At 40.1% G+C, this 15,285-nt stretch overlaps 1 protein-coding gene across 2 annotated transcripts in view; it reads right to left on the bottom strand.

Annotated features, from left to right (window-relative positions):
• Positions 1-15,285, bottom strand: part of arhgef37 (Rho guanine nucleotide exchange factor (GEF) 37) — a 91,885-nt gene that overhangs the window by 35,290 nt on the left and 41,310 nt on the right. For both annotated transcript variants that reach the window (XM_020937756.2, XM_055159159.1), the window contains exons 2-5: positions 12,345-12,554; positions 10,715-10,903; positions 6,558-6,687; positions 5,136-5,283 (exon numbers count right to left, since the gene is read on the bottom strand). In XM_020937756.2, the coding sequence (XP_020793415.2) occupies positions 5,136-5,283; positions 6,558-6,687; positions 10,715-10,903; positions 12,345-12,545 (668 nt within the window). In that variant the 5' untranslated portion in view covers positions 12,546-12,554. The remainder of the gene's footprint in view (positions 1-5,135; positions 5,284-6,557; positions 6,688-10,714; positions 10,904-12,344; positions 12,555-15,285) is intronic.

The following is a 15,285-nucleotide window of genomic DNA, read 5'->3' as shown; positions in this document are numbered from 1 at the left end:
TGTGTTCAGGGACAGTACGGACACACACACAGACAAATGACTCCGCAGATAAATACTGATGCGGAGCCACATATTAGGACATTTATCTGTCTGTAAATTGGATTAAATGAACATAATGTAGAGAGTCTAAGCTTTATAACGAGGTATAACATGCCCACGTGAAATATTGGCACATATTGGCAAGATTTAGGCCGATAGCTGATATGTTTCCAAGTGCCCATATATTGGTCGGGCCCTAGTTCAAATATTAATATCATTAGAAATCAATGTTTGTTTAAATTGTCTTTTAAAATAGTCCAGTGAGGAAATCATTTTGAGCTTTGGAGATGTAGACAGACTAATAATAAAGGTTTACTCAGACACGTGTGAATGAAACAAAACACAACCCCAGGTCTGTTTTTGAGGAGGTAACAACATTCTAAACATGACTTAAAGCTCACATGAGGACATTTTGAGTAATATAAGACCTTTAAATAATGCAGGTCATATGCAGATTCATTATACAAGCAGTTTCAGTCCTTGCCCTATATCTGTTTGTCATGTGAACGGAATTACAGTCAAGTTATGCTTTATAATGCGAGTTTGAGAATGCAGTAAAACCGGTCCGGTAAAGCCGTAACCAAAACAAAAAAGGAAATGACTGATGGATGCCATAATAGTAATGAACCTGAAGTGACAGTTCCAAGTTTAGTTTTCTCGGATAAATGACGTAGATTTATAGCCTTTGTTCAAAGTTCATCTCCAGAGCCTCACGCATGTTTGCATAAGAATAAAACAAAGACAAAGGAGTGGCAGACGGAGCAGTACAACAGTGAAGGAGTTTTGTTTTGGTTTATTTTAAGGCAGCACTACGTAAATTTCCGAAGGTGATATAATACCTGCATGAATCCCTGGTAATATCAGTCAATCAATATTCTCCATACAGACTTTATTGGTGTAAAAAAAAAAACATAAAAAGCTGGTTCAAAAAGCTACACAGTGTGGCTTTAAAAAGATGCAGTGCTAGTACCGGATTGGTGACACTCGTATTTGCAAGTGTTGCCTAGGCCTGTAACGATAACAAATTTTGCTGGATGATTAATTGACCAAGATAATATTGACATTTTGAGACCAATTTCAACTAATATAATGACCATGGAATAAAAATGCTAATACATCCTCTCAATGATCAATAAACTTTACTTTCTAAAGAACATTTAACACAGGAACTGTAAGTCAAACAAAAACAACAGGCCTAAATAAAACAGACTTAACATAGGACTAGCCTAATGTAGTCTGACTGACAGCAAGGATTTGTTAACAAAAATGCACTTGAATAACCCATTGTTGAACCAAATCCAACCAAAGCAATAAATAAAATGGATTAATAAGTCTCTAACAAAATTGTCCTTAAAAGTTATTTTAATCACTGACTTACATTGGAATATTGTGTCTCGTCTCTCTGTGGCTGCTGCTGTGGCCTCGTAATTTTGGTCATTTAAATGTTCGTATTAACCCGCGACACAGGATCTTGTTTCGCTCTGAGGGAGTCTCTGTCCTGTCTGGTGTCATGTCGGTTCAGTTTCGGGATTTCGGGCTCTCCCGGGCACTAGGCTAGTTCTGTCGCTCGGGTTTGGGTTTATATCGGCTGCTGGGGTTTGGGACATTTCTTCTCGTTGTTTTTGCACTCACTGAATTTGACGCACGTGGCTGTTGAGACGTGTCCCGCTCACCAGTGTTGATTCGGCATCATGACTTGTTGTGGCGATGAACGGCGATGAACGGTTTTGTCACGGCTTTGTCCTTCCGGTGCGCTAGCTTGTGTTGCTAGCGCACAACACGGACAGCGGAGTGCAGAATGCGCACACACTACGCACGCATCCGCTCTGTTGATAAACACAGCGCACGTCGGTTCAAGCGTCATTACACTTGTTAAACGAGGAGTTAGAAATTGATAGAAGCCTTCTAACATTCAGTCTTTTTGAGAGCGAGAGAGAGCAAGGAAAACAAACACGCATGCAAATAGAATTTATTGTGGCTGGAAAAGTTATCGAGCTTGTTAAAAGTTATTGCACGATTAATCGATTTATTGATTATCGTTACAGGCCTAGTGTTGCCGATGGAGTAGAATATTACATGATTCTATGGATGTGTGTTAGTGCCCAGCCATCTTGGAATGTCTATTTGGAAAGTCAGAAAAAAATTTAGAACTAAGGCCCCATCCACACTAGTTCGTATTCGAAAGTGGATTGTGGATGCAGTGTTCGTCCAATCAAAGCAAAATCCCGATCCCTTACTCAACCTCGGTTATGAATTTAAAAAGTCAACGCCACAGCAAAAGGCACCAGCTGTTGGCCAAGAAACAACTTCCACTTCAAAGAGACCAAGACTTAATGTTGCTGTAAAACCACAAGAACAAGAAAGTGTGAGCTCAGTCTGTTTGTCTTCTGTACATCTCACTTAACAAACGGGATCCCGCTTCGATGGAGCTCCACATACAAAATGTTCGCTGCAAACTTGGGTTGATTTAGGCAGTCAAAGGTTTCCTTTTTTGTCCTTTCTGTGGATCAATACTGCCCATCACCTTCGCCTTTCACTATTTTTCAATTCCGTTGGGAAGAGAAACAGTTTGAACTGAGGTTTGAGTCACACACATCTGATTCCCTTTTGCATTTATGAAGTTCACAAACAAATTTCTGGAGTCGTTTTTCGCTGTTAGGATCCAACAACCACACATTTAACGATGTCTGAATCCCAAAATTAAAATATGACAATATCAGAACCAGAAACAAAAGTGATATGGTTCAAAAGACTTGAAAAGATTGGCTTTGTCAATAGACGCATCCCACTGGGAAAACAAACATGGAGGTTTGATGCTCACTTTTTAAGAAAATCCTTCCCAGTATGCTTTGTGCAATGACTGGCAGTCCGAGATTCTTGATGTGTGTATTAATGAATCAAACTTTATTTGTATAGCACTTTTCATACATGGACCGTAAAAGCTTAAAGACTCCTCACTGAGAGAGAGTTTGGACTCTTGGGACCGAGAGGGCTCATATGATAAAAGCAGATCAGATAAATAAATAGGACTAAGACCATTAAGAGCTTTATAAACCAATAAAAGAATTCTGAACTCTAATCTACACTAATCCGATTGAAAACGGTTTCAGAGAAGGAATGATCTGGGGCCTCCAGCTCCCACGAATTCATCCGAGTATGGATCTGCTCTGGCACTGTGTGGACGCCTGAAAACACTGATACTCTGATGTAGGTCTGTGCACCGCAAAGTAATTCACCATCAAAACACTAAGAGGCTAGAATATATGTCTGTTCATATAAACATGTGTCTGTGTGTACGACCTGCAGACGTATAATCTCTGAAACGTTTCACATGAACCATCTCCAACACGACAGAAACACAGAACAGACTCACCATCAGCAGAACACCCCTCTGTCACAGAAAGAACACTCATATTCCACTGAGTCGTGTCCTTTAGTCCAACAGAAGATAAACGGCATCAGCGCACAAGGAGTGAGCTGTTTTTTAGTTAGCATTTAGTTTATGCAAATGAGCCATGTGGTTTTAAGTTTTGTTTCTGAAAAATGTAAACAAATATGTTCAAAGCTGTGTGGACAGGGAAGACTTGCAGACACAGAAATGATGTGTCTGGACACAGATAATTTCCGATACGGTGATATGTTTCAGTGTAAACGTAGTCTAAAAGTGTATATTAAAAACTCTGTACTCTGTCGCTATGTACTGCTTTCCTGTTTCTGTGAACCTGTTCTTGCACAGCCTTGGAACCTCTGCTCTTATAACTGTGCTATTATGCTCCGTTATGCTAATGCTGCTAATGCATGTCAACAAAAGGAGAAATTCACTCTCAAACGTTGCTTTATTATCTGTTAATGTAGTAACAATGCTCAGGGCTTTAACATGATTCAGTCTGCATTTTATCTGATTTGAGCACTTCCCTAGTTTTTCTTACAACTCAGTTTATAGAGTTTATGTCCACCATGGATCTAAAAAAAAAAAAAAAAAAAAGGATATGCCCCGCCCCCTCTGTCCTGGTATTTTGTCGAAATGGGCTGCCCCGTCAAAATGAGCTCCCAGCAGCCTAAATTGACAGTGATGTAAATCGATTCACACTACCCCGTCCAAAAAAGATACTTTACATTTTTTTCATTTACAGTTGTATAGATCCAATAAAGTCCAACTCTAAACTTGACCCTGACTTCCCCAGGTTGACAACATATTTATTTGGATTAGAGACGCAGGTTTGATGCTGTTTGCACACAGGGATCACACTTTATATCTTAGTTATGTCAAATTTTAACTCATTTATATGAATATTCATAGGTAGTTCATTTTGACAGTCATATGATGTTATCAAATAGAGTTTTGACTAAAGGTAGCACATATCGGCAGGACAGTTTAGCCCTTGAATAATGCTCCCACTGCAGAATCACCATTATTAATTTCTCATTTATATGAATCTGGGCAGAGGAGCTCATTTCCACAGGCCAATATCTTCTATCACATAAGACTCCCACTATAGAAGAGAAAGAAATTACTAGAAACACTGTAATATTAAATATATAAAAATATATATAAAATAGCATAAAATATATAATATTTAGGCTACAGTGTGAATTTCCAATTATAATATAGTGATATTTTATTTATACAATGCCTTTCTAAACAAAGTTACAACGTTTTCTACACATGGAAACAAAAACAAAAAAAGATGTAATGAAAATGATAACGTATTAAATCCAAACTATTCAATCATCTAACAGATATTCTGCCGCAAATCTCACACACACGCCGTTGCTTACATGTTTAACTGAACAACAAAACAAACAATAAAATCAAATGTGTCGCATAAATGAGTTTCCTTTCTCTACACAAGCAGCAAAACTGTAGCTCTGTAACAAAATAATTTAGTAAAACACACCTAAACATACTCTTAGAGAAATATCGATACAGCAGCCCACGATATCGATACTGTATCATCACATTAAACGATACGATATATCGATATTCCGATATTTTTGCACACCCCTATTATAGATTCCACAACAACAAATTTTACCATCATTTTCTTATTAAATGAACATGGCATAATCCTGAACTAAATATAGTTTTAACTTACGCAGAGCTCTTGAGGACTTTCACGATCTGGTCCCACAGCGCCTCCTTCTGTTTGCAGCTGACCTCCCATGCGGTCACCTGGCTGTAGTTGGACAGATATTCTTTATAGGCAGTTTCCATGTCTGCGGCGAGGCGCAGGAACGAGTTACCTGTGAGGAATACAAGACATAAGAGACATAGTTATTTGAGTTAGTTGAAAAGCTTCAGGCTCTGTGCACGGCAGCCTCACTGTTAGTGTCACTACATCCTGTCCAGTTTAATCTCTGTGGTGTTTTTGCTAAGTCGCTCTAAAATTAATAAATATTAAAAGATAAGACATTCAACAAGGAGCTGCGGGTGTACACAAAGTACACAAATAAAATTAATATACATTGCCAATAATGAACAGTACTTTTTTACTGGTCATTTCTATCAAAAACATTGGGGTTTACTGTATTATTAAAAACAGTAGTATTTAAAATGTGTATGACATTTTTAGAATTCTCTAATTTTGACTTAATTTGGTGGGATTATAACTATACTGATGACATCACACTAGGGAAAATTTCATCCAAAAGTTAGAAAAAAATTGTTTCTTAAGTGTAAATTGTGTCTGATACTTTAAACATGATTTTAAGGTGTTTTCTTATATTTGTCAGATAATAATATTTGTGTACATAAGAGAAGTTTTGTTGGGTAACAGTTATGAAATTCTTAGCATGATATCACGATTTTCAACAAAGAAGTAAAATACTGTAAAATCTGTCACTTTAAGAGGCACTTTAAGAGGTAATGTATTAGTCTAATCTCAAAAACAAAGCTGTGAAGTTATGTTTACTTTCTGTTTTCTGAGTCAAGTGAAGAACGGAAGACAAGAAGGAACACTGCGATAGACACTGACAGACTGAAACCCACTTCCTGAGAAAACACAAAAGTACTTAATGTTTACAGGCATGAAAATGGGTCAGTGGTAAAAAAGGTGACAAGAGCGTACGAGGGGTGAGATAGGGGACATGCCAAGTGTTTTTGGAAAGTAAAAAGGCGAGTGTAGCTCCTCACATGTGTCTATTTACACCATCAAAAAAGTTTTAAGATTGTCTGAAAATGCAAGAAAAATACTAAATGGATTTATTATTTTATGGCCAAGTCAGTTCCTTATGGTCAAATTGTATTAAAATGATGCTCTCATTAGAATAACAGCTTCTGACCTGACAGAGCAATGCTTACAGTTAGCATCACACCTCCAGAGAATGTTGATGTCATCAGCTGCAATGTATCAACAGCATATATACTGTAAACTAGGTCCAAAATGTGGACTTAACCAAAAGAAATCCAGGACATGTGGACTAATGCAGCCTAGAAGAGGGCAGTGCTCCACAGACTGAGACCCTCTGGTTTGGAGAGGGTCATATTTTTATCTAAATGTACACAGGGAGCGTCTTACAGAAGTTCTGGAGGAAGTCTGGGTCTCCAGGCTGGAGCTGCTCCTGGTCCACAGAGTTCAGGAGCTGACTAGTCACAGACACCACCCCGGGCAGGTGCTCAAAGAGGGGCTCCACGTTCAGAAGGGGGGGCTGAAGGAGAGACAGACATACTGAGTGTCAGAGAATGGTCAGAGGTCATGGTCACATTTTTATACAGCAAAGCACACATTTTTATACACTCAAGGTACTTTTCAACTAGGAACCACTCACCAATTCACACACACACTCACACACCAGTGTACTCCACTTTTGGAGACCCGCACCCGTCCGCACCTGCGCAGTACAGCACCACACCCGCCCATTAACCTGTGATTATATGAAAGTTAAATCCACACCTGCCCGGACCTGTTAACATTCCAACAGTTGCCCACCTGTTCCCGTGCCCATGCCCATGATAAATCAGGGTCAGCCCAATAGTCCAGGACTAAACCAGGACTAAACCAGGACTGAACCTACGCCGTGTCAACGCATTATAAATATATACACGTCGCAACCGCTGAGCTGATCGCCAGGACTATGCCAGGACTACACCAGGACTACACCAGAACTACAGCAGGACTACAGCAGGACTACACCAGTTCTAAATCAGGACTAAACCAGGAATAAACCAGGACTAAACCAGGACTAAACCGGGACTACACCGGGACTACACCGGGACTACACCGGGACTACACCAGGTCTGGACCAGGTCTAAACCAGGACAAAACCAGGAGTGCAGCCACCAAGCCTATCACCTCCGCTGATCGGTTTTACGTAATAAATACACTAAAGTCTCTCTCTCAGCTTGAACAGCCATCGTTCGAGGAAAAGATCTGGAAATTGTGCTTGTTTCTAGGGAAACGGACGTCCTGGATGCACATGAAGTATTTTTCTCCCGTTCGTCGTTCATTTGCTTCACCTGACCCTCCCATGTGTAATCACTACCCACCCGGAGAATTCCAGAACGTTAAAACCCGCCCATTTCAGAAACTAGTTGGGTGCCCTGACCCAGTGCAGGACTCTGACTCAGACACTGGGAGCGAGGTGGGTGTAAAGCGTCTTGTCCAAGGACCCAACGACAGCATTCATCTGTGGGAGCTGGAATCACACCATCAACCTGTGGGTCAGTAGATCTGATGATGTTTATGTTGAGATTTGGATTCGAACCTTCAACCTTCAGATCAGTGGACAAACGCTCTACTAAGTTTATTCAGTTAGAGAAACACAAAGATTGGAATTAGAAACTTCATAAAGGTGACGAGTCTAAAAGTCCTACGTTATGCAATGCTCGGGACTTTCTGTAATATTTTTAGAATGAATTTAATTGTATTGTTCCAGAAGGAAATGACTCATCTGTCAGTGTCAATCTGGGTGAAGGTTGGCCTAGTGCTGTCATCGGCTGTCATGAAGATAAACGAGTTTAAAACCTTAATGTGTAACATTCAACGCAAAGCAGTAACATCTCTTATAGAGGCGAGCAGGTAGCGAACTCTTTAGCAAGTACTGATTACAAAAAAAAAACATGACTATTCTGGTATCCTGCAGGAACAACCAGATCTTGAGACTGATGTGAAGAACCGGAGTGCCCACACAGGAGGAAACCCACCCAGACACAGGGAGAACATGCAAACTCAGCCACTGAACTGCTGTTTTATAGGAAGCAAACAGATTCAAACGTTTTTATAAAAAGGAAGCTGATATATAAAAACAACAACAACAACTTGTTTGGAGGATTTTTTGGTTTCAAAGATGCAGTAGCCTTGTACCCTAATTACGATGACCAAAAAAAAAAAAGAAAAAAGAAAATCCATTAACTGTGGACATGGTGGAGCCAGCTAAACATTAGAGGCTTCCTTGTTATATATTGGCTGTTAGGTTGTCATTCAAACTCCCCCACGTTTCTAGTGTATCTGACTCGCCGGTGCACTGGGATTACGTGGTTTACGTTCGCCTCTCACACATTCCACATAAACAAGATGCTGCCGTTTACTCGACCAAAGCAGGGGTTCTTAGAGGCTTTTTCCAAATGTAGCTTCCTCACAGTTTGTGCAAAGTTTGTCGCAATGGCAGACAAGTATCCACGACCAGTTAGTAAAAGAAAAGAAAAAGAAAGTCTTCGCTGAAAGAAGAAGAGAAGAGGAAAAAGAGCAAAGACAAGCAAAGGTGATTCTTGGAGATTCTTTCCAGCGATGGCCCGACTGAAGCAGATGAAGGGTCTAAAGAGCTGGTTGGCGCGTTGGTTGATAAATGACTTCTGGACAGGTAACTTCAGGAGAATTCGTTCAGAGGTTCTGAATGCACACTGGCTGTAAACAAGCATGATTTCTAGCATAAGGAGGAAGCAGGAGGAGGGGGGGTGGTGTCATGCATGTGCAGCAAGTGAAAACGGACGTTGTATTTCACTTTCCTTGGAAAAAACTTTAAAGGGCCCATCTCATGCAAAACCAACTTTTCAGAGCTTTCTACCTTCTAAGAGTGATGTGTGGGCCTTGTATATGTCGCTGAAGTGGTTTTTAGATTGATTTGGCGTTTTTGTTTTTTTTGTTTTTTTTACAAATTCTAGCGTATTTCTGCCACCCTCCCACGTGACAACGAACTAAAGCTGCTACAACGATGGCGTGGCACGTACACCTATGACATGTTTGACGTAGCAGAAAGAGCTTCACACCCGCCTCCCTCCCCCACTTCACCGCCTCTGCCCTGCCTCTACCCCGCATCGACTGACAGTTCCCACACAAACACCTAAACAAAAGTGACAGCATAAACTCATTGTTCTACACTGCAGTGAACACGATATAATAAGTTTATCTACTAGTGTTTATTAATACTTTATCAATCAGTAATGTTCAGATGATGTGGATGTGGTGCTTGAGCTTCGTCCACCTCAAAGTCCTTGTCCGATTCCAGGTCCAACACATGCGGCTGAACTCCATGATGAATAAAAGTTTATTCCTGCAGCTATCAGGGTGCACGCCTGTCTCCTCCTCCCTCCCCACTGATCTGAAGGTTGGCAGTTCGAATCCAGCTCTCGACATAAAAAAAAAAAAAACATCACAGGTTGAGCGGTCAGATCCACTGACCCACAGGTTGGCTGGTGTGATTCCAGCTCCCACAGATGAATGCTGCCGTTGTGTCCTTGGGCAAGACACTTAACCCACCTTGCCCACAGTGTCTGCGTACACTGGTGTGTGAATGTGTGTGTGAATGAGTGAGTGGTTCCTTGTTGTAAAGCGCTTTGAGTGCCTTGAAGGTGGAAAAGCGCTATAAAAAAATGTGACCATTTACCATTTACCATTTCATAGTTCCTGGATCTGTGACTGTCTCCAAGAAATCAGTAAGATTTCAAAACTATTGTGTAATGGATGTTCCAAAACCCAAATTGTGCTTGTATATGTGCAGAAGATACAATATGAAAAGAGTTATTTTGCATGAGATGGGCCATTTAATCCAACTATTACTCCCATCTCAGTATTAAACCTGAGATGTTCCAACTGAACAGAGTTTGCTAGTATCAACACAATGAAGAAATTGTGAAATGAGGTAAGATATCTTGCTTAAACAAAGGTTAAAATCAGGTCAGCTGGTTGTGCAATATTATTCTTGCACATTAAAGGTAACGTTTCTGGTGGAAGGTTCGTCTGGTGGTTTTCTCTATAGAGATGCTGTTGCGTTGTCTGGAATGTTTCACAGTATGGCATTAAACCTTTCTATCTTCACAGAGACCAAACCAGATCAAGTTACAGGTCAGATCTGTGGAGAGGCGACTCCGTTCACAGTCAGAATGCCTGTTTTACTAGGTATTTTAAATAATTTAATAAATGTTAAGTAAAGCGGTTTACTGCGGAACATTCCAGACATTTCTTACGACCTCTTATATATATCTAAGAAATATTTTTATTACTTTATTTCTATATTTTATAAAATTTTTACTTGTACATATACATTTATATAATTATGCCTTATTTTATTTATTTATTATATTGTGATGTGTGAGCTTCTGTGTCCAAATAATTTCCCTAATGGATCAATAAAGTTTGTCTAAGTCTAAGAGCAATGACATATTCATAGAAACAAGCAGGTGACGGACCCCAACGAAGAAGTTACACAGTGCAGCTTTAAACTCCGCCCTTCTTCATACCTGCATTTTGAGCAGGTGTTCCTTAATGGTTCCGGAGCTGAGTTGTAACATTCTGAGGTAGTTTCGTTCAGACTCCAGGAGCTCCAGAAGGGCCAGGTTCTGTCGCTGAGCTCTGATCTCCTCACACTTCTCCTCCTCACTTTTCCTCTGGTCCTCATCGCTCTGCTCCTTCAGCTCGATAAAACTGTCCTGATGGAAGAGATTACAATGTGTCAAACTTTTGTGTTACTGTATTTGTGAAAAGAAAACATGTGATTCCTATATTACTGTATTTTTTGGACCATAAGTGGCACTTTTTTCATGGTTTGGGTGTTTCCTGCAACTTATACTCCGGTGCGACTTATATATTAAAATGTTCACACTGAAGCCGCGAGAGGCTCTAGTCTAGTGTGTCAGTATCTGCTGCTAAAGAGCCTCTGTTCTGTCTGTATCATGTCAGTCGATCGCACCATTACTTCTGTATCTCTGAAAATTTTACATTTAAACAAACTTATAAAGACGGCTGAGAAGACTGAACACAAAAGCTCCCAAAAAGAAAATTATATTTTGCAGATTACAAACTGCAAGTCATGAAATCTGCAGCCGAAAACGGTAATCGAGCAGCAGAAAGAAAGTTTGGAGTGAGAGAGAAACTTGGGACAACCGGGATTCAGAAAGACCGGAATAATTCTAACTGGAACTGATGCTGAGTCTGACGACAGCGACACAGAAGCAGAAGCAGCGCTCCGTTTACCTCTGGAGGTCGAGGTCGAGTTGTTCAGAAGTGACACCGAGGATGAAGAATTGAATGGATTTAGTGATTTGGAGTGAGATGGAGAGTTTGTTAAACTTGTTCTGTTCTGTTGTTTATGTTATAGTTTATCTGAAGAACTGTTCATATGTGACGTTAACAGTCTGTTGTTCTCTTTTTACTACAACTTGACTTTACACAGGAAATGTCGGTTCCTGGTCTCTGATTTTATCAAATAAATTAAATAAATAAATTTCCCCCCAAAACTTGTGACCTATAGCCTGGTGCGACTTATTATGTTTTTTTCATCTTCATTACGCATTTTTTGGCTGGTGCGACTTATATTCCGAAAAATATAACAATATAACAACATTGATTCTTGTGAGCTTTAAGTCATGTTAGAATGTTATTACCTCTTCAAAAAACATCCCCAAGGTTGTGTTTTATTTCATTTTCACATGTCAGATCAACCCTTTATTATTAGTCTGTCTACATCTCCAAAGCTCAAAACATTCTGTTCCACCTTGTGATGTCATGAAGTGGTAGCATAGTGGTAGCTGTGTTTTGTTTCATTCGTACACGATCATGAGAATGAAACTCAACTTGACAAGTTTAATGCCATACGGAACAATCAACACAAACCAATAACAAGACGGCAGACTCTCTACCAGAAAACTCACATAATCTACCTTTCAAAAGCTTACATTTAAATTGGTTGTTATATTTATATTTCATTTTTAAGTATGAATTACATTTACTAAAAATATAAAATACTTCATGACCCATATTATGAAAGTTAGCATATTGGAATGTCCTAATTTATTCTAAAATCGCATTTCATGAAAAATCCCAATAAAACTCTTTTATAAAACTGAAATGTGTCCCGTTGCCATGGGTTACCTGTGAGCAGATACTCATGTTGAACACAGAGGTGTTACAGTCCAGCAGGTCTGTGCTCTCGTCTGATCCACCAAAAAAGTCTTCGTCTTCGGGGCTGAACAGGTCGTCCAGCTGGTCGTGGTCCTGGAGCAGGTCGGGCATCATGGGCCTGTCCATGGGCAGGAGGAGGGTGGGGGGCTGGGGCCGGGGGGGCACCTCCATGATGGGTCACTGAGGAGGGCAAGAGGAGAAAGGTAATGTTACAAAGACGGTCAAACACTGACAACTACTTTGACCAAAACAAGATAAGATAAGATAAGCCTTTATTAGTCCCGCAGTGGGGATATTCCAGTGTTGCAACGTGCAATTTCAGAACAGCAGGAAAAAGTAACATACAATAAAACAGATAATAAATAATAGCTTAAAAATAATAAAAAAATAGACTAAAAAATAATAATTGCACATGGATATAATTGAATGGCACATGTTCAGTGTTAGCAGTGTTTGTTGTACAGTCTGACAGCAGCAGGAAGGAAAGACCTGCAAAACCTCTCCTTCACACAGCGAGGGTGAATCAGTCTGTCACTGAAGCTGCTCTGCAGAGCAGACAGAGCGTCCTGCAGGGGGTGAGACTCATGGCCCAGCAAAACTAAATAGAATGCACTGTGAAACTACAGAGCTCTCCAAGGGTCCTTTGTAGACCTGTCACAATAACACGTTTTGAAATGTGATATATTGTTGAAGTAAATATAGACAATACATGATAATTGTGAAACCAAACCATAAAACAGGAACAAAAGTGCAGCATTATATTTAAAATTCAGTACTGACGTTCAAGAGTGAGCACTTCCAGTCAAAAGTTTAGTCATACTTAGGGTGAACAGGCGTCCCTATTTACCCGGGACAGTAACAGTTTTGAGCCTGTCCCTGCAGATTTATACAAAACCAATTCATTTGTTCCAGTTTTATACAAGAAATGTCCCAGGTGTCCCTATTTTTGACCAATCTGATCTAAATCAGGACTCAAACAGGACTATCATAATTTTGACTAATCTGATCCCCGCCAAAAGTAAAAAGGAGCATACCGTATTTTCCTCACCATGGGACGCTCTGGATTATAAGGCGCACTGTCACAGAATGGTCTATTTTCGAACTTTTTTCACAAATAAACCGCACTGGACTTTAAATGAAACACAACAGTGTGATGGGTGAGTGGTTTTGTTTGTTTGTGGGTTCACGGTGACTCTGGGCTTTGTTCAGTTGTGGTGTGTAGGAAGGGTGCTGTCTGGGATCGCTGGATTGTCGGCGTGTTCGCAGTGACTCAGTTGTTCAGTTGTGTCTAGAAGTGGCACATTGCACTCGCTTTTTTGGTTCGTTCCTCGTCGGCGTGGAGTGATGAGTGTGTCTGCGGGTGTTTTTCGTCGTGTGCTCGCTGTCTGCTCTGTGTGTGTTTGCGTGCACTGCGGGTGTTTTTTGCTGCGGTTTTGTAGTTTACTGAAGTCGTGCTGGGACACCTGAGTGGATTCGTGTATAGGGCGCTCTGGATTGTGGGGCACGCAGTCGTTTTTTGATGGGGTTGGAGGCTTAAGAACGTGCCCTATGGTGCGGAAAATACGGTAAATTGTCATTTGATATAACAGACAAACACTGCCAACTACTTTGACCAAAACAAAACAAAATAGAATACACTGCAAACCTACAGAGTTCACCAAGAGTCCTTTGTAGGCCTGTCACAATAACACGTTTTGAAATGTGATACATTGCTGAAATAAATACAGACAATAAACAATAACTGTTAAACCAAACCGGCAGAAAGCAGAATTATCTCTAAATATACAGTATAAATATAAAATACGAGCGGCAAAAAATAACAGAATCTAACACTTAAGTAATTAGTTTGTGTCTATAATGAGGCATAGATGATCATAATTCAACCTTCTACAGCTCAAATCTCATCATAGTGCAGAAAAATAACAAAACAATTCTCCATGATAAATATTGACCCAGAAATATTCACGTCTCCTCTATTGTGTATTGAACAATGAATCGATACAGTAATTATCCTGACAGCTCTAGTACTTTGTGGATTTTTAAAAAAGGGGGTGTTGCATGCTCACAAGTTGATGGGCAGTAGCTCCAGGCCACAGTGTTTTAGGATCCCAGAAAGGGATCCTCTTCCTATCTTAGGGGGCCCATGTAAGGATTTTTGCCCAGGACCGCCAAATTTCTGTTGACAGGCCTGTCTGGTTATACATTCCAAATATAACTTCAAGAGGGTAAATGAGAAGGGGACTATGACATGGTTTTGCAGAATAGGTCTGTTTTAATGTAACTCTCCTGGACATGTTCTAAATAAGCACTGCATTTTTTATTTTTTTATTTTTATTTTTTAAATCGATGCAAATATTTTCATCCACAATCATCAACAGAAAGTTCATAGAGAAATGATAAACAAAGCAACCTGTATTATTGTATTTAAACAAGTTTTACTGCTAACAATCACCTCTGATCAAACCTGGAACTAAACCAGAACTAGACAAGGACTAGACCAGAACTAAAACTGGAACAAACTAAATCTACCTGAGGGCTAAACTGGGGCCACACCAGGACAGACTTGCCCAAATGCAGCTAGTGTATGTAATATGGAAATCCTCCGTGTAATAGTCTCAAACAGAACCCCTCCTTTAGAGTCTGAGGTGAGACATGTGACGCTCCGGTGTGAAACAGCGGGAGAGGAGCAGAGAAAATACAGCTGTGTCCAACCTCACTGTGAACATCAACACTAGAGAGAGGAGGAGGAGGAGGAGAGAGGAAAGAGGAGGCATTTGGCTAGGGGTGTGCAAAAATATCAAAATATCGATATATGGTATCATTTAATGTAACGATCCAGTATCAATATCGTGGGCTGCTGTATCGATATATCGCCAAGTCTATTTTTTGGTTTATTTTACTAAATTATTTT

The sequence above is a fragment of the Boleophthalmus pectinirostris genome, unplaced genomic scaffold, assembly GCF_026225935.1.
Source record: "Boleophthalmus pectinirostris isolate CB_2022bp ecotype Guang Dong unplaced genomic scaffold, ASM2622593v1 HiC_scaffold_23, whole genome shotgun sequence".
NCBI lineage: Eukaryota > Metazoa > Chordata > Actinopteri > Gobiiformes > Gobiidae > Boleophthalmus > Boleophthalmus pectinirostris.
The sequence above is the reverse complement of the archived record's forward strand: the minus strand, read 5'-3'. Positions and strand labels throughout refer to the sequence as shown.